The following is a 20,952-nucleotide window of genomic DNA, read 5'->3' on the forward strand; positions in this document are numbered from 1 at the left end:
AACAATTGGAAAGCCATTGATTGCTCATGGGTAGGACAAGCTAACATAATAAAAATGACAATTCAACCCAAATTAATTTACCTATTTAGCGCCATACCTATCAAGCTACCAAAAAACTTCTTTACTGAATTAGAAAAAACTATAACAAATTTCATTTGGAATAATAAAAGATCAAGAATTTCAAGGGAAATAATGAAAAAAAATGTGAAGGGGGCCTAGCAGTGCCAGATATTAAACTATACTATAAAGCAGCAGTCATCAAAACAATATGGTACTGGCTAAGAGACAGAGAGGAGGATCAATGGAATAGACTTGGGGTAAATGACATCAGCAAGACAGTGTATGATAAACCCAAAGAGCCCAACTTTTGGGACATGAATATTTGACAAAAACTGCTAGGAAATTTGGAAAACAATATGGGAGAGATTAGGTCTAGATCAACATCTCACACCCTACACCAAGATAAATTCAGGATGGGTGAATGACTTGAATATAAAGAGGGAAACTATAAACAAGTTAAGTGAACACAGAATAGTTTACTTGTCAGATCTGTGGGAAAGGAAAGACTTTAAAACCAAGCAAGAGTTAGAGAAAATTACAAAATGTAAATTAAATGGTTTTGATTATATTAAACTAAAAAGTTTTTGTACAAACAAAAACAATGTAGTCAAAATCAGTAGGGAAACAACAAATTGGGAAAAAATCTTTATAACGAAAAACTCTGACAGGGGTCTAATTACTCAAATATACAAGGAGTTAAAGCAATTGTATAAAAAATCAAGCCATTCCCCAATTGATAAATGGGCAAGAGACATGAATAGGCAATTTTCAGAAATCAAAAGTATCAATAAGCACATGAGAAAGTGTTTGAAATCTCTAATAATTAGAGAAATGCAAATCAAAACAACTCTGAGGTATCACCTCACACCTAGCAGATTGGCTAAAATGAAAGAAGGGGAGAGTAATGAATGTTGGAGGGGATGTGGCAAAATTGGGACATTAATGCATTGCTGGTGGAGCTGTGAACTGATCCAGCCATTCTGGCTGGCAATTTGGAATCATGCTCAAAGGGCTATAAAAGAATGCCTGCCCTTTGACCCAGCCATACCATTGCTGGGTTTGTACCCCAAAGAGATCATAGATAAACAGACTTGTACAAAAATATTTATAGCTGAGCTTTTTGTGGTGGCAACAAATTGGAAAAGGAGGGCATGTCCTTCAATTGGGGAATGGCTGAACAAACTGTGGTATATGCTGGTGATGCAATACTATTGTGCTAAAAGGAATAATGAACTGGAGGAGTTCCAGGCAAACTGGAGAGACCTCCGGGAACTGATGCAGAGCGAAAGGAGCAGAGCCAGAAGAACTCTGTACACAGAGACTGATATACTATGGTAAAATTGAATGTAATAGACCTCTGTACCAGCAGCAATACGGTGACCCAGGACAATTCTGAGGGATTTATGGTAAAGAACGCTACCCACATTCAGAGGAAGGACTGCAGGAGAGGAAACATATAAGAAAAACAACTGCTTGAACGCATGGGTCGGGGTGGACATGATTGCGGGTGTAGACTCGAAACTACCACACCAATGCAACTACCAACAATTTGGAAACTGGTCTTGATCAAGGACACATGACAAAACTAGTGGAAATGTGCATCGGCCATTGGTGGGGGGAGTGCGGGGGGCGAAGGGGAAAGGAGGAGCATGAATCATGTAACCATGTTAAAATGAATATTAATAAATGTTTAAAAAAATCCTTAAGAAATTAACTTTAAAAATTTTTTTAAAAGAATAGCTTTCAAGGAGACAGATACAGCTATTTTCCCATAACCTTTTTTTCTTGAAGAGTGTTCATAATGAATAGATACATGCCTTCTGTGTAGTCTATTACCTGTAACCTGTCTTGTTCTTTACTCCTGAACCATATTTTCCCCATTTTTCCCCATTTCTGCCTATGCCTACCCTTTTTAAGGAAGTCATCAAGTACCAAAGTACATGTCGGTTGATTTAATCTGGAAGGGCTTCTTGAGCTCATTGTGAAATTCTTCTACATATCTATTACAAAAGTGGTTTTCATACAAGCTATAATTGCTTTCGTAATACTTTTTTTGCAATATTTATGACCACTACAAGAGGTAATAACAAATATCATTAAATGAAATTATTTTTCTTCTTTTTGCCTTTGTGTCATAGAATTCTCATTTTCAGCTTCTTTATAAATAGAAATAGCAAGATATTCTTCAATGACCATGTCACATAGTATGCCTTTGACTGAACTTGAAGCTGATTGATGAGCTAAGAAGTGTTTTTACCACTTTCTGGTTGATAAAGCCTCTCAGAAAGCCCAAGACTTGTTATGGGTTGCTTCCCTACCCAAGAAGTTATCACTCATAGGTTAATAGTTTTAAAGCTGAGAGACACCCAACTAGAAGTTCTTGCATTTTACAGATCAGGAGATTGAAGTTCTAAGAAGTTAAGTGATTTTCCTGAGGTTACAGAGCTAGTAAGTGACACAGATAGGATTTAAACCAAAGTCTTCTGATCCCAGATATGATGCTCTTGCCACTGCACTATGCCATGTATCTGAAGTACATTGTTACTAGTTTCAGAGAGAGTAAGTGGTAAGTTATATGAAGGAGAAGACACTAGCTGGGGCTCTGAGTCTGCCCAGGTACTGAGCCATCCCCATCAACCAGAGCAGGCATTCTCTCACTTCCTCTACCCTGTCAAGCTCTCATTTGGTCATCTAGAAGCAGGAATGGAATAACTGCATATGAGATGTACAACCTGAGCCACAAAAGTAGTCAGCATGGTATGCAAGATAGAATGTATGACAATAAAAATGAATCCAGGTCCAAACATTCTAGAGGGTAATTTGGAACTATGCCCAAAGGGCCATAAAACACCCTTTGATGTACACCCTTTGAACCAGTCATACCATTACGAGTTCTGTATCCCAAAGAGATCAAAAAGAAAGGGAAGATGACCGACTAGTACAAAAATAGCTACTCATTTTGAGGAGGCACGAAATTGAAGGCATTAGAAATTGAAGGGATGTCCATCAGTTGGGGAATGGTTGAATAAATTGTGGTATATGATGGTGATAGAATACTATTGTGATATAAGAAATGATGAGCAATGGTTATCTCAATAGATACAGAAAAAGGCTTTGATAAAGTACAACACCCATTCCTATTGAAAACACTTGAAATCATAGGAATAAATGGGCCTTTCCTCAAGATAATAAGTAATATTTATCTAAAACCATGAGCAAGTATCATCTGCAGTGGGGACAAGTTAGAAGCCTTCATAATAAGATCAGAGGTGAAGCAAGGTTGCCCATTATCACCACTATTGGTTAATATTGTACTAGAAATGTGCTCGCTTCAGCTGCACATATACTAAAATTAGAAATGCTAGTTGTAGCAATTAGAGAAGAAAAAGAAGTTGAAGGAATTAAAGTAGGCAATGAGGAAACAAAACTATCACTGTGGATCAACTAAAAAGCTAGTTGAAATGATTAATAATTTTAGCAAAGTTACAGGATAAAAAAAATAAACCCAAGTAAATCATCAGCATTTCTATATATTTCCAACAAAACTCAGCAGCAAGAGTTAGAAAGAGAAACTCCATTTAAAATCACTAGACAATATTTGGGAATCTTTTTACCAAGACAAATACAGGAATTATATGAACACAATTATAAAACATTTCACACACACACAAAAACAATTGGAAAAATATTAATTGCTCTTGGGTAGGCTGAGCTAATATAATAAAAATGACAGTCCTACCTAAATTTATTTATTCAATGATATACCTATCAAATTACTGAAAAACTATTTTAAAGAACTAGAAAAAATTATAACAATATTCATCTGGAAGAACAAAAGTTCAAGAATATAAAGAGAAATAATGAAAAAAAAGGTGATGAATGGTAGCTTAGCAGTACCAGATCTTAAACTGTACTATAAAAGAATAATCGTCAAAATAATATGGTACTAGCTAAGGAATAGAAAGAAGGATAGAACAATGGAATAGACTAGGAGTAAATGACCTCAGCAAGCTAGTGTTTGATAAACCCAAAGGTCCCAGCTTTTGAGATAAGAACTCACAATTTGACAAAAAACTGCTGGGAAAATTGGAAAACAGTATGGCAAAAATTAGGTTTATATCAATATCTCACACCCTATACCAAAACAGGTATATGATTTAAACATAAAGAGTGATATTATAAGTAAATTATGTGAACATGGAATAATTTACCTATCAGATCTGTGGAAAATGGAAGAATTTAATACCAAACAAGAGATAGAGAACAGTACAAGATATAAAATGAATAATTTTCTTTATATTAAAAGGTTTTGTACAAACAAAACCAACGCAATGTCAAATTTATAAGAAACCAAGTCGTTCCCCAATTGAAAAATGGCCAAAGGATATGAACAAGCAGTTTTGAGATGAAGAAATCAAAGCTATCAATAACCATATGAAAAATATGTTCTAAATCCCTCTAGATTAGAGAAATGCAAACTAAAACAACTTTGAAGTACTACCTTGCACCTAGTAGATGAAAACATATGAATTATCATTTGTTTATTTGGGTATGTGATATGGGGTTTTAGTTTTACAAGATCACTCTCTTACAAAAATGGATAATATGGAAATATGTTTTGAGTAATAAGATATTTATATAAACCAGTGGAATTGCTTGTCAACTCTTGAAGAGGGAAGGGGGCCTACATGAATCATATAACTTTCGAAAACTTATGTGTACATTTATTTTTGGAATAAAATAAAGATAAAAATTTTAAATTTTTTTTTAAAAAAAGAAAGAAATGATGAGCAGGATGATTTCAGAAAGACCTGGACTTACATGAACTGATGCTGAGTGGAATAAGCAGAACCAGGAGAATATTGTACACAGTAACAGCAGTATTGTGGGATGAACAGCTGTGAAAGATTTCACTACTCTCAGCAATACAGTGATCTAGGACATCTCTGAGGGACTTAGGACAAAGAATGGTATCCCCCTCCAGAGAAAGAACTGTTGGAGTTGGAATGCAGATCAAAGCATACAATTTAAAAAAAAAACAAATTCAGGGAGATGATTTAGGAGACAGTTGAGGTGATTTAGACATAGATAAAAAGAGAGTATGTAATATTCTGGAGATCTATCTATCATCTCTGATAATCTGATAAGGATGGCTGTTATATTGAATCTCTGGGAGCTTGAAGTTCATTCAATGACTGACAGATAAGTAAATTGGATATAATGTTCCCAGAAAGGCATGCGAGAGTCAGGAGGGTTGGTTGAGAACCCTGAGAAGAAGTTCTGGGTTTTTTTACCTGTGCTGAGGCTAGAGATCAGTATGGATCCTGGTCTTGGAGTGAGAGAGTTGCAAACACTACTCTGCAAGCTCTTCCTGTCCTTGATATACCATTATCAACCTGTACTTGACCACCACCTCGGTGTCTACTGTCCCTAGATATTAGGAGTTTCATTGTCTAGTTATCTAGGCTTCCCAGGGCTCGGGAGGGATCCGGGAAGTGGGCAGGAAACGAAGAAGAGGGTGGAAAGGGTGGATATATCTCAACTGTTAAGGCTTAAGATCTATAGAAGAAGAAGCTGAAGATTTCCCAGCAGTTTACCTACTAGGATCCTGCCTGGGCAACCGTTATAAGGAGAAGTGTCATCTTATCCTCTCTGTACATCATTTCTACTACCTCAAATAGATACAAGTGACCTCCTTTAATATAACATGGCTTAGTTGATAAGGAACTAACAGACACAGGAGACGATCTTTTAGTTCATGCTTCCAGCTCTGTCTTCAGGAGCATGGAGTTTTTTATATATATTTCAAGACTTATTTCACACAAAAGAAGCCCCCTGAAACTTCGCAGATGCACAGAAATTACAAATTATGTCATATCAAAACACAAAAGGTCTCATTGGCTTCAGAATAGAACAAAGCCAAGGCTGAATTTTGACTAGGTTCTTATCAGAAAGCCAAGTCAGGGAATATTTTCTCAGGGTTGAAATGCCCCTGCTAAGGTTTTGACCTTGGCTGTACCAGGCAGCTACATTCCTGGCGAAAGGGGAAGAGTGTTTACCTCTTAAATGTAGGTTTACTAGGAACTTAAAGCTTTTTCAATAAGACCACAATAGTTTTTAACAGGAAATCACAAGGATCACAAAAGGGATCAAAAGAGGAGTCTCAGGTTTTTATCTATTCTCTTATTGGCTTCCCACATAGTATAATGGTGCTGGATTTTGGAGGATTTCCCAGAGGAAAAGAGACTCTTGATTTGTTTATTTCTTTAGAGATAAGGCTCTGGACTTTCTTCTGTTAAAAGTCTGCATTCAGATTCTCAATCCAGCAATGTTGCCCTTTAGTTTCTTCACCTTATCTCAGAGGTGGTTATGAATAGATACATTCTTTGTAGATTTGAAATTCTTAATTAATGTAAGATATTATAGGCTGAGAGAAATGTCTAGAAAATAGCAAATTGTAGTAAGTAGTATATGTAAATTTAGTATCATTAATTTCCTGTTTGTAATGTTTTCTATATAGCTGGGATATCTTTTGATTATCTTACTTATTTTAACCATTTTTAATGAGAATATTTCTAGAATTAATTTTCTATGTCCCTGGCCTCCTAAAGAGAAGATAATGAATTTTTTGTTTTTTTTTCTTTTTCTTGCAGAACTAAAGTTATTTAAACATTACTGTTGTGCAATACTAGAATACAGTAATGTCCTCAGGGCTTCTTAAGATAGTAATCCCATTTCTGCCTAGAGTAAATGACCTCATGTTGCTGTGCTTTTTGAATTATATCTTTATGTGTCCTCATAGATTTCTATTTTCCCTTTCTTTCAAGCCCTCCTCCTCCACACGTGAACCTTTTTATTGATGCGACATGCCTGCCTATAGTAATTTTTTTTAACAATGCAATTTATTCTTTCTCCTCCAGTGTGAGTTTAAAAGGGTATGACCAGGTTTTCTGGAGCTCAATGAAAAATACTTTTAGCTCTGAAGCCAACCTCTAAAATTATATTAAACACTGGATTCATATTCAGAATTTATCTTTAAATCTAAATTAGAAAGATGTAGTATACAGAATTGGGGGTTATTGTTTTTCTAGCTTTGGCTGAGTTCCAAAATCAGTTGGGCTTTTAGAATCTTGAGGAGAGTGGCAGTTGACTGGATCTTCCGTGGAGGGAGGAAGTCAAAGAGAGAGCTCTTAGATTATCTAGCTTCAATATTGAAATTTAGCCTAGCATTGATATATTTACTTAAGAAATTATTATTTTAGATAGACCCTTTATATCTTCCTTTCCCAATACCACCCTGCCTTCCCTCCCTTACCTTAGTGGCTGTGGAGTTTATAAGGAGAGAAATTAGAGAGGAGTTAAATCTGTGGAGAGTTATCTAATTGACAGCATTATTTATAATTTAATCAAATCATCATTTATTCCCTTTAGATAGTATTTGTAAAACTGAATAAGGCAGGTCCTTACTCAGATTCATCTTCACTTCCCTTCCCCCACCTGAGGTTCCTGAGATAACTGATAGGGCTTTCCTTTAACCCACCTTCCTAACAAACATTCTTCAAACAATTAAACCTTTTGTGTTTCAATAGTCCTATTTAGTGTAATTTGTCTGTTAGTTATCAAGAGGGGAGAAGAGGGAAAGAGACAACATACTCTGGGCTCAGAGGGAAGCTGGGCATCCATCTTGAAGGAAGGTGTTACTTCAAAATAGGTCCCTTCCTGTGAAATTAACTAAAGCCTGTTTGTTAATTTCAGTCTAGTCTATTACCCTCAGCTTGTGTTTCAGTCTAAGTCCCAGTCTATAAGCCTGCTGTGTTAATCTGTTTAGTTTAACTTCTCTTCTCCCAAAAGATCTCTGTTTCCCTTTTGTGTTATACTCCTGACTTCAGTCCTATTATACCTTGAATCTCCTTTAATCCCAGCCTACCTGAAGCCTAATTTATCCACTTACCAAGTCTCCAACATCCTCCTTTCAATTCCCTTATCCCAAACACCTTTCCTCAAATTACCATCATAACAAAGACCAAACAAACCCCAGTAAAGATTTAAAAGTCATTGAAACAAAAATAGGTGTTTCTGATATCTGTTAATTGTAGAGTTTTCAGAGACCCCTTTATTTAAACAATTTACTTTAGTAAAATCAAAGAAAAGAAACATCTTTACTTAAAAGAAGTTACAAAAGTCAAGAATAAAAAGTTATACATATATGTAATCAAGAAATGTTTTAATCTTGCAGCTCGGTCCTGATTAGTGCCAATAATAAATTCCATGAATGTTTACTTTAGTCAAACTTAAATTGCACATTTTTGTTGCACTTTTGTTTTTTTAAACTCTTACCTTCCATCTTGGAGTCAATGCTGTGTATTGGCTCCAAAGCAGAAGTGTAGTAAGGGCTAGGCCAGTGATGAGCAAACTTTTTAAAGAGGGGGCCAAAGGAAAGGAAATGCTCATCTGTCAGTCTGTTTCTAAGGCGACTCTTTTGAAGTTTCATTGTATTATATCCTACTCATTGATTTCGTCAGATTAGAAATAATGTCCCTGTGGCCGGATAGAACATTTCAGGCCCTCTCACCCCAATCTGGCCCACAGGCCATAGTTTGCCCATCACTGGGCTAGGCAATGGGGGTCAAGTGACTTGCCCAGGGTCACAGAGCTGGGAAGTGTATAAGGCCAGATTTGAACCCAAGACCTCCCATCTCTAGGCCTGGCTCTCAAGCCACTGAGCTACCCCGCTGCCCCCCCCTTTTTTTTTCTTTTTTTTTTAACCCTTGTACTTCGGTGTATTGTCTCATAGGTGGAAGATTGGTAAGGGTGGGCAATGGGGGTCAAGTGACTTGCCCAGGGTCACACAGCTGGGAAGTGGCTGAGGCCGGGTTTGAACCCAGAACCTCCTGTCTCTAGGCCTGACTCTCACTCCACTGAGCTACCCAGCTGCCCCAGCTGCCCCCTTTTGTTGCACTTTTGTTGAATTAGTTACTATATTTTTCATATTATTATAGCTTCGAATAGTGCAAATTTGAATAATGCCATTTCACAGGGTTTATTATTCACAATCCTTAGAACCTAACTGATTTTCCAGATAAGAGTGCATTTTTTCCAAGCAGACACATGCATACACACAGATACAACATACAATCAGAGAAACAAAAACATATACTTTCATTCTTTTTTTTTTTAACCCTCACCTTCCATCTTCAAATCAATGCTGTGTATTGGTTCCAAGGCAGAATAGCGGTAAGGGCTAGGCAATAGGGGTTAAATGACTTACCCAGGGTCAAACAGCCAGGAAGTGGCTGAGATCAGAGTTGAACCCAGGACCTTTGGTCTCTAGGCCTGGCTCTCAATCCACTAAGTTATCTAGCTGCCCTTCCCCCCCCCCCCATATATACTTTCTAGAAATGAAAACTGAAACACTTTTTATACATTTTATAATTATGTTATTTAGTATAGACATTAGCCTGTCTTGGCTATGAACATTATTGGTATTAGCTAGTGTGAGCCTCAATATTATGGCTGTGAAATCCTTTATAAATCTGAAAGTGCCAACTTTTTCTATTGTGATGATGATTATTATGTTTTTATAGCCACAAAATACCTATGCTATATACCACATAAAATTGTCTTATCAATCTTCATTAAAAGAACTTATTAATATTTTCCTTGTCCCAGAAGAAAAGAAACTTTTCCATCAGTTTCTTCTTACTTTAGAGGTAACATTCTAGACTCTTCCTTCGGTTAAATAGTTTTCATTTCATAAATTTCTTTCTTTTCCATACACTCACATTACAAGATTGAGGCAAAGAAGCAGCCCTTGATACAACCTTTATTCCTAGTATTCAGGCAGATCTACCTCTTATACATATTTGGTATGGGGATGTTCCACCCCTTGTTTTGTCAAGTTCACCTCTACATCTCCTATATCTCAAAATATAATAACTGATTTTATTAAGCATCACAAATATAGAAATTGAGTTGCTATAAATTGAGTAGACATTTTATATTTAGTTATATTTCATATTTCCATTGTTTTAGAAATCTATGTGAGCTTCTTATTGAAAAACATTTTAAATGTTTATGAATGTCATATTCTAGTCATTATAGTGATTGAAATGGATCTCATTTTTTATTCTCTAGGACGGCCAATCCGAAATTTTATATACCTTTTGGAACGTAGTGACTGATACCCTTTGCTCTCGATTTCAAACAGCGACAAATTGTAAGTGCTCTATTGAGATCTACTGACGTCACTTGCTGCTACTTTTCAATAATATTTGGACTTTTGATATCATGGTAAAATGACTATTGTTAAAACCATTTGTTATCCTAACACTCTATTTTGGGTTTAGAAATTTTATAGATAATTCATACAAGTTGTGGAAAAAATCCAGAAAAGTGAAGACATCAGTCATGACTTTCTCCCTTTGTGGTAGGATGATTGGCAAAATATATTTCAGATTGTGCTCATAATAATTCTAAAATTATTCACGCTCTGGAACTTAAAAGTTATTAAGTAGGAAGTTACAAATGTTTTGTACTAAGAAAGTGCTATGCAAAATTGAAGCATTCATATCATAAAGAATTTGGTGGCCTCAATAAAAACTACAATAAAATGTCTTTGCCCTTTCAGCCACCAAACAGTAGCATAGCAGACTTCTGTCTAGGATTAAATATACAGCATTTAACAACTCGTAATCAAAACTAGCTAGGAAACAAACATATACATGGACATGATTTCTTCTTCAGTACTTCAAGGATCTATAATTTACTGAGTTGGAAGGCCTCCCTCCTCTCTGGCAGATCCCAACCTCACAATTCAATAGATTTGTTTTTCTCAGAAGCTAAGTATAACATAATTTCTCCTTGTGGCCAGTGTAACTGAACTGGCTAATCTTCAGCAAATGGGCAAGCAGTCCATCATGCATCATACTTGAAATTCTTCAATTCTTTTCTGTCTCTTCTCTTGGGTGATATGTGGCATATATAGATGTAGTTAAAGCTAACAAGGACTTCAGCTATTTCTACTGTCATCACCCTAGTGACTTGCTTTCCTATGTTGCTGCTACAAAGTAGTGATATAATGTCTCCCTGGGACAGGATGTAAGGGAGGATTGAATATTTAAATGTACATCTAATTTCATATACATGTGAAATTTAAAATACACAAAGATATTTTGGGACTAGTGATTTTTCAGGGTTCAGATATATTATTGGCACAGATAGTCTGCTTGTGGTATGTTTTGTTCTCCATGTTAACATAATATATTTTACATAGAAATGAATATGATTATCGACAGTATTCTTCAATTATTTGCATGGAGGTGTTATAAATCTATTACATTTGATGCAATACTCTCAATAGTTTAAAATATATAAGCAGTCAGTTATGATGATGCCTGCTTTTTTTACAATATCAAACTTGAATTTGAACATTCAGTAAAATATCATTCATTTAGAAAGAAGGTGGTAAATAGAACGGTACCTTTAGAATTAGGGGAAAATGCACATCATAGTGTATTATTTTAAAGTGCAATTTCATCATTGCCAAGCCAAGATAAATGTATATTTAGTATTTTATTTTCCTCTAACAAACAAATGATTTGTAATATCCATATTAGTTATTTACAAAGGAAGCCTATTAAAATAGCTTTGGAAATACTTAAAATTATTTACCTTAATTCTTACATAGTATACCTATTACCCCAGTCCAATATTATTTGCTATTGATTATTTAAGTATATTTTCCATAGCAATTGCAAAGCTAAAGTGGCCTAAACCTACCAATGAAATGAATGTAAAGAGACTTACCCATTCTTTTAGGCATTTATAAAATTGAAATGAATAGCTTGCTGTCTTTCTTCTGAGCAGTATTTAAGTTACTTAATTATTGATTTTTTCTAGGCAGCTAGCATTTTAAGCTAGCTAGGTAATTGCAAAAAAGGAAAGCATATGGCTATGTCTTAATACATCTTTATAAACCCACTTAGTATCTGCACCTTTTAGAAACTCGGTATTCATTGAATGAATTATTGATTGAAAAAAAAGTCTAAATCCTTCTTCATAGGATCATAAATTTAGAGCTGAAAAAGTTTTTCTAGTCAAATTCTCCCTGCCTCTCAATAGTACAGATGAGAAAACTCGGGCCCACAAACGTTAACTGATTTGCCCAATATCTTGTAGGCAGTAATTGATTGAGCCAGAATTGTAAATAAGGTAAGCTGGGTCCAAAATCTACCACTCTTTCTACTGTTTCCCATCATTTCGTCCAATCCTGCTAGTCCATTCTTATTTTCCACTACTCTACAGCAGGAAACTTTTTACTTCAATCTAGTAGATCTGTATAGTATTTCCCTTTCTGAAGTATTTTCCCTTCTCCTTTTTGCTTATGTAAATACTCTCATTCTTTAAGATACAGATGCATTTCTGCCTTCATTAGGATTTCACTGACTAACCAGTACACATGGATTTCACCTTCTCTGAATTCCTTTTGCATTTACCCAGTACATAGGGCTTGCTCTCAAATTGTTTTATCACTGTTAGTTTTGTATCCTACTTACTAAGTAAGGTTCTTCAGGTAAAAAGGATATACTTACAGGCTTATGTCTCTCCAGTAGTTCCAATCATGGTGCTGAAACTAGTCCATTACATTTGATTGTACCACAGTGTATCAGTTCTCTGTGTACAATGTTCTCCTGGTTCTGCACCTTTCACTCTGCATCAATTCCTGGAAGTCGTTCCAGTTCACATAGAATTCCTCCAGCTCATCATTGGCTCAGTAGATAAGAGTGATGGGCCCAGAGTTAGAAAGTCCTGAGTTCCAATCTAGCTCCAGACATTTAATAAATCTATATGACCATAGGCAAGTCACTTTCTGTTTGCCTCAGTTTCCTCATTTGTAAAATGGGGATAATAGCATCTACTTCTCAAGGTTGTTGTGAGGATCAAATGATGAGGTATTTGTAAAGTGCTTAGCCCAGTCCCTGGCACATAGTAAGCACTATATAAATGGTAGCTATTATTATTATTACTCACTTCGTATCCAGGTAACCTTTTTGTCTTGATAGTATAAGCTTATTAATAACTTCCTTTGGGAATTCCCTAAAGAAACCTGTGAAGTACCTGACATTTTAAATAGCATTTAACAGTCCCAAAGGATAACATAGTGCTTACAACTCTAGGGACATGCAAACATTTAAATGTTAAAGGTATCAGGCAGTACAACAGATTGCCCAAGTATAAGAAAAAGAAATGTTTTGACAGAAAATATGTAGAAAATACAGTTTACTTTTAGAAAATGTCCTTTGGGATAGCAAATATTTATGACTAGTAGAACTTTATGTTGTGAGGCCAGTCAAGGAAGAAAGCATTTCTATTCTAATAGACTAATGAAAAATGAATTTAGGTCACTCAGAAGGGAAAAAAATGCTCCATTAACACCGTAAGCATTTAAAAGTACACTTTCAGAAAGTCTGTATTCTTTATTTTTATGGGTGCTGATTATTTAAAATTTTGTGTTTCTATATTGCTTTTGTTCAGTTGCAGCTTCTAAGTAATAATAATTATTATCATTTCTATGTTGCCGTTAGGTTTGTAAGACACTTCACATATATCATTACTTGTGGAGAGGATTTCATTTAATTTCTTTGCTTTTCTAAATATGAATATAAGGACAGATAAATGAACACTACCACTTGAAGGATTTAGAATTTGAAAGCATTGTTTTTCTTTTCATTATGATTGTTCCTTATATGTCAACTTGTCAGTTTACCCTTAGAAATGCTTATAAAGCTATATAAACTGTTTTTTTAAATTTAATGTCTGAAAAATTTCTCAATAAAACTTTCTGGAAATTTGAGTGTATAACCAAATTTTGTTAAGTAGCTGTTAACCTTGCAAAATTCTTAAGTAGCATTCATTCGTTTATTCAACAAGTAGCAACTTGAGCTTGAAGTATACTTTAATTCAAGAGATTCATGTGGCATTTGCTTGACAAAATTGGAGAAAATCAACTATAAAGTAACTGAAGCACTAAAAACATGCTATGCAAGTAAACTAGGATTTGTTAAGCACTTATTATGTTCCAGGCACTAGAATAAGTACTATATAAGTTTTAACCTAGTAGCTGAGATAAGGTTTGAAAGACCATTTATAGAAATTGCCATGGTATCTGTTAGCCATTATACTATAATTAGTCCATGATCACATTAAAATGGGTGATTGCTGTAAAAATGCAGCATTTAATCTATTTATATTTTTTCAACCTGTGTAATTATTATTTAAGTTCTCCCACAAATTAACTATAGAGTATCTATTGTGCTGAAGGGCTTTTGAAAACCAGTGCATTACTTGGGCTTTCCATTTATTACTCTTGTCAGATAACCATATTAGTTCCTTTTTTAGTACTATATTCTTAAATATCTTTTATGGCACTTTTTGCATAACTGGTCATATGCTGTCTAGATATGTCCAATCAAATCATTACCCTTTGTGCTACCTCAAATTTTGATGAATACTACTATACTTTGACATCATGTAGCTGCAGATCATGAAAAACTATCACTTAATGTCCTTCCTTATGAGGCAGTGAATTTTGTATAAGTGAAAAATCCCATGTAGAGAATGGGTGATAGGACTAAATGACTTTTAAGATTCTATAATTCTAGGTAGACTAAGCAGGTATTATTATTACCTGCATCTTATAGTTAAAGAAAAAGTTTCAGAAGTTTGTATCTCATTTAGTGTAGTACAGAGATCATCTTCTCATGCCTAGTCCAATATTCCTTTCACTGACTCAGATGACGTAGGAAATGCCCTATCAGTTAAATTCTTAACATCTTTGCATTTATTTTTTGTATACAAATATTTTTGTCTATTTTTACTAATTTATGTTCACCAAATATTTCTAAAAATTAGATGGAAAAGAGTCTTTAGGCCCCCTTTTCAGTGATAGAATGGGAAGAAATAGAATCTCCAACTTGGAGTTAGCCACTCTTCGTAGAACTGTACTACTTTTAAAGCTTTCTATAGCATGGTGTTTTAAAAATTGGTTTTGTCCTTGGAGTATTTTTTTACACATTTTGTAAATAAAAGTGATACGAAGTATTTTTTTCTCCTTTGGAGATGGTAGAAATAAATAATGAATTGCCAAAATGTCTTAAGGTTTAAATCATATATCATTTGGCAAAGTACTCCATAGCCAGCTTTTCTAGCACCCATGAAAATGGTGAGAGAAAAATGGTAATAAATATATTAAATAATCTTCAAAATTTGTGATGAATGATAATCCAAACCTCTTTCTGAACAAAAGGTTTTTCTAGAAGAGCTGGTATTGATATTGCAAAAAACTGTACTTTAACAATGGGTTGAGGGAGGAGAGAGGGAGACAGAGAGAGAAAAGAGAATACATTTATTTAGTCATTTGTTTTGTTTTGTAGCTTCTGTGTTTTTGAAGCAAGCATTTGAAGGTGAATATCCTAAGTTATTGCGTCTTTATAATGACTTATGGAAACGTCTTCAACAATATAATCAAAATATTCAAGGTAATTTTAATTCAAGTGGAACCACAGACCTCTACATTGACCTACAGCAAATAGAAGATGATGTGCAAGACATATTCATGCAGAAAAAACAGGATTATGAGTATGTATATTCAATTGGTTTATTAATTCTATTGAGACAGATCATTTTAAGAGTGTTTAGTTTTTAAAGAAACTTGAAAATGTGTGAATACATTGTTCTCTACATTTTACAAAAGATATTCATTTTCATCCATTGAATTTTTGTGCATGTTTAGATTGTGGCAACTGTTTTAAAAGAGACTTAGAAACTTCCACAGAAGTAGATAAGCTAATAAAATATGAGTTAAGCAATAGGAAATCTTATGGCTTAACTTTGATGGACCAAGGAACACAGGGAATGTGGGAACAGGAGCACCTTCAGTTCACAGTCACCAGAAAGACAAGCATACAACTGGTTAAAGCAGGGCAAAATATATCTATAATCAGCTAATGTAAGAGGGGACATTTTGGCCTTGAGAAATTCAGAGAATCATAGATCTAGAAAACTATTTAGAGCTCGAAAAATTTAGGGAAGCTATAAGGGAAGTTTCTGGCACCTTGATGTTCATCTTGTCCAATCTCCTTTCTTTATAGATAAATAAACTGAGATGCCAAAGAGGTTAACTGACTAATCCAGAGGTAGTATTTAAACCCAGGTCCTCTGACTAGTGGCCTAATGTATGGTCCGTGATTTTGGCAAGAACTAAGCGTTTTCTGGAGTGTGGTAGTGCCCCTATTAGTCATATCTGATTGGTTTCCCATGGGGTAGGCAGCCCAACATCACTGAAGCAGCAAGGCACCCCAAGGGAGAGACAGGAGGCTACATGTGCCATGTAGATTAATCAACAACAACCATCCATATTGACCCCCTCCCAACCATTTTCCTTGAGAACCCATTGAAGGCAGTCCAGGATCCTTTACATTAGACTTGGAACACCTGAAGTTGTTATAATCACAGTTACTGAAGACTGACAACAACAACAAAAACAATCCTCTTAACCACCAGAGTTTGTGGTACTCTCAAATGGCTCAGCATCAGAATCTAATATGATCTTTTTTTAATTTTATTTTTATTTCTTTATTAATAGAATTGATTTGTAATTACTTCAGCCTCTCCCACATGTGTATTATGTGAATTATGGTTTTCTATGTGTGTGCATGTATATATATATATATATAATGTTCCCTTGTTTCTATTCATTTTGCTATTCATTATCCCATGTAGTTCTCTTCCCAAGTTTTTTTTTAATTATTATGTTCATCATTTCTTATGGCACAGTAGTACTCCATCACAATCATATACCATATTTTGTTTAGCCATTCCCAAAGTGATGGGCTTCCTCTCAATTTCTAGTTCTTTGCTACCACAAAGAGAGCTGTTATAAATATTTTGGGACATGTAGATTCTTTTCCTTGTTCTTTGATCTCCTTGGGAAACAGACCCTGCTGGGTCCAAGAGTATGCACAGTTTTATAACTCTGGGTATTATTCCAAATTGCTCTCCAAGATGGTTGGATCAGTTCACAGATCCACTAATAGTGTGTTAGTGTCCCAATTTTTCCACATCCCCTCCAACGTTTGACATAATCTTATTAGTGGAAATGACTTTAAAGAAAAGGCATTACCATCAGTTTTGATGGTGCTACCTAAGATTCATTAGACCTTTCCATCTAACTTTCCATTGAAACCTTCCATAGCTATTGTTTCCCTCATTAGAATGTGAGCTCCTTGATAGCAACAACTGTCTTAATTTTCTTTTTATATCTGCAGGGCTTAACACAGTGCTATGTGCATAGTAAACACTTAAAACAATGCTTTTTTTTTCATCCATTCGTCACAGGCATGGAAATTCTAGTTAATGAGGTTGGAAGTTACTAGCACCTATGATTTCAGAAAAGAAACAGGTACTAGGTAGGTACTAGACAGGAGGAAGAGGAGAATCTAGAGCAGAAAAAAACTTGTCCAAAGAAAGCCTATATGTGGAAAAATAATTTTCCCTCTCTATTCAAAGACTATGTCTTATTTTACTCAGTGCTTCACATAGTGTTTTATGTATAATAGTTGCTGTCTAAATATTTGTTGAATTGAATTTAATTAAGAAACATAAAAAGGGGGGCAGCTAGGTAGCTCAGTAGAATTGAGAGTTAGGCCTAGAGACCTAGAGGGTCCTAGGTTCAAATCTGGCCTCAGACACTTCCCAGCAAGTCACTTGACCCCCATTGCCTGGCCCTTACCACTCTTCTGCCTTGGAACCAATACACAGTATTAATTCCAAGATGGAAGGTAAGGGTTTAAAAACATATATGTATACTTCCCAGTTCTTTGAATGCTAGGCCAAATCAATCATTTGGCATTTATTAAAGCCTAGAGTACACCAGGCACTGTCCTACACACTGGAGTTCCCAAAAAGGCAAAAGATAGTGTCTGTCCTCAAGGAGCTTCCAGTCTAACAGTGGAACTACATGTAAACAACTGTGTATAAACAAGCCACATGCAGAATAAATAGGAAATCATCAGCAAAGGGAGGGACTAGAATTAAGGAAGATTGGGAAATATTTCCGGTAGAAGTTAGAATTTTAGCTGAAAGAAGGAAGTGAAGGAAGCTAGTGAAGCCAAGAGGTAGAGATAAGGACAGAGAGCATTTCAGTCATGGGAGATTGCCAGGGAAAATACCCAGAGTCAGGAAAATGGAACAGCAAGGAGGCCAGCATTATTAGATCAAGCAACATATGTTGTAGGGAAGGATGTAAGAAGACAGATAAGTAAGTATATATTTATATAATCTTGGAGATGACTGGGAGCTGCTAGAGTTTATTGAGTAGGACTTGACATGATTGGGCCTGTGCTTTAGGAAAATCACTTTAGTGACTGAATTAAGGATGAGTTGAAATGAGAAGAGACTTTTAGTTAGCAGACCAACCAACCACCTATTGTAATAGGCCAGTCATGGGATGACAAGGGCCTGTACCAGAGTACTGGCAGTGCCAGAGGGGATAAAGGGGCATATTCAATAGATTTAACAAAAATGAAATTTTCGGGCCTTGGCTACAGATTGCATATGGGAAAGTGAGAAATAGGGAGGAGTCAAGGATGATACCTGGGTTGCAAGCCTGTGGTACTGGGAGGATGAGTGCCCTTGGAAGAAATAGGGAAAGTTTAGAGGAAAACAAAATGAGTTTAATTTTGGGTGTGTTGAATTTAAAATGTCATCAGTACATCCATTTTGAGATGTCTAATAGGCGATTAGAGATGCAAAATATGAGGTGAATAGAGAGATTGGTCTAGATAAGTAGAGTTGAGAGTCATCAGCATAGAGATGATAATTGAATCTGTGACAGTCTGTAACATCTCCAAATAAAATAGTACAAAGGGAGAGCAGTAGAAGACTTGAGCCAACCCTGTGGGATACCCATGGCTAGTGGATGTGACCTGCATGAAGATCTAATCTAGCAAAGGAATTCTAGTAGTCAGATAAGTAAGAGCAGAACCAGGAGAGAGTAGTATCATGAAAACCCAAACAGAAGAGAATAACAGAGTAGAGAGTGATTGACAATGTCAAATGCTGAAAATAAGTCAAGGATGATGATTAAGAAAAGGCCATGATATGACAAGGAAGAGATTATTATAACTTTGAAGAGAGAGGGCAGTGAATGCTAACAAAAAATGATCACAGATTAGATTTGGAGCAAAATCAAATAGCGTATCCTTTGTGTTACAGGGGTATAATGAAAAAGTGCTAGACTTGAAGTTAGGAAAGGTCTTGGTTCATATTCCACCTCTAGAACATGCTAGCTATGAAACTATTGGCCCCTTTCTTAGCCTTCTTGACTCATTTTGGAAAAACAGAGCTAATGATATCCATACCACAGAGTTAGGAGAAGGATTATATGAAGTGTAATGTATGTAAATCACTTTGTTATCTTCAAATTGTTATATGAATATCAGTAGTTACTAATCAAGGCAGGGAAGTGGCACAGTATATAAAATGCTGTTCCTGGAGTCAGAAAGGTTCATCTTCCTAAATTCAAATCTGTCTTATATTTCTTACTAGCTGTGTGAACCTTGGCAGGTCGTTTACTCCTGTTTGCCTCAGTTTTCTCATCTGTAAAATGAGCTGGAGAAGGAAATGGCAAACCACTGCAGCGTATTTGCCAAAAGTATCCTAAATGAGGTTATGAAGAGTCAGACATGGCTGAAAACAGCTGAGCCAACAATAAATTATTAATAATATCATTACTTCTAGACAGGATCAAGCCTAATCGACCTAGTTAAATGTAGTTGTCTGTACTATTCTTGGGTCATATCAGAAATTTCTCCTGACTTCAGTTATCCATTCCTTTGTCGTAACTATAGATGTTACTGTGCTATAACACACTGAGAGTAAGCATGCTGTAGTGGACAGAGAACTGGCCTTAGAGACCAGAGGACTTGGGTTCAGATCCTACCTTTGACATGTGCTGGTTGGATAGCTATCAGATAACCAGCTCTCTCGGGCAACTCCTTAAGATTGTAAGTTTCAGAGAAGGTGGCAGTTTGTGTGGGTCATTGAGAGTTTTTATACTAATAAGATCATAAGAACATATGAGAAAAAAATATTCAATCATGGCCTCAAAGGTTCATAAGGTATATATAATGTCTGTTTGTCTATTGTGTTGTATATTACTTCAGGGTCCCATAATTTGGGGAGGCGTGGGTCTGCTTTTTATAGTCCCCCCCAGCCTTTTCTTGCTATTAACTATCACCCTCACTACTGGCTCTTGGGCTGCCTAGAATAGCTTTCTCTCTTCTCTTTTTCTATGTTTTGGGCAACTAGATAAGCAAACTTGTTAGAATTGTGTGCAAACTATTAGTGAAGAAGCTCTGAGTGAATATCTCAGATATTCTCAGAAGCTACTCAAGCAGAGCCCTATAGTGCATAAACTTTGTGATATCTATCTTGTCTTTTTGTTGCTCAGCCATGCAGTCATTCAGTCTTCATGACCCTAGGCATCATAGCACCCAGACCTTCTATCCACCACTGTCTCACCTGCTCTGGCTTTCTTCCCTTGGAGAAAGTGTATATTACCTAATTATCAACTGTGGTTCGGATGGTCAAAGTTGCCACATATCTAGTTAGTGCAGTTTATTTTTTCAAGTATTTATACATTTCCCTATACTCCTATTTATCATCTTAATTCATCATGTCTGCCAATAAACATTTATTAAACAGGTCAAGTTGAGCCTAACCTCAGTTGGAATTGATGCTTAAATTAATGAGTTTTTGATATACTGTCCTTTAAATCTAGATTGGTTGATTTAACATATTGTATACTGATGTATGGTATGTGACATATATAGA

The 20,952-nt window shown here is 35.6% G+C and overlaps 1 protein-coding gene across 1 annotated transcript in view; it reads left to right on the forward strand.

Annotated features, from left to right (window-relative positions):
• Positions 1–20,952, forward strand: part of COG5 (component of oligomeric golgi complex 5) — a 441,240-nt gene that overhangs the window by 318,458 nt on the left and 101,830 nt on the right. Inside the window, exons 12-13 of the mRNA XM_044679046.1 lie at positions 10,195–10,276; positions 15,492–15,696. Of these exons, the coding sequence (XP_044534981.1) occupies positions 10,195–10,276; positions 15,492–15,696 (287 nt within the window). The remainder of the gene's footprint in view (positions 1–10,194; positions 10,277–15,491; positions 15,697–20,952) is intronic.

This window comes from Gracilinanus agilis, chromosome 5 (assembly GCF_016433145.1).
Source record: "Gracilinanus agilis isolate LMUSP501 chromosome 5, AgileGrace, whole genome shotgun sequence".
Lineage (NCBI taxonomy): Eukaryota > Metazoa > Chordata > Mammalia > Didelphimorphia > Didelphidae > Gracilinanus > Gracilinanus agilis.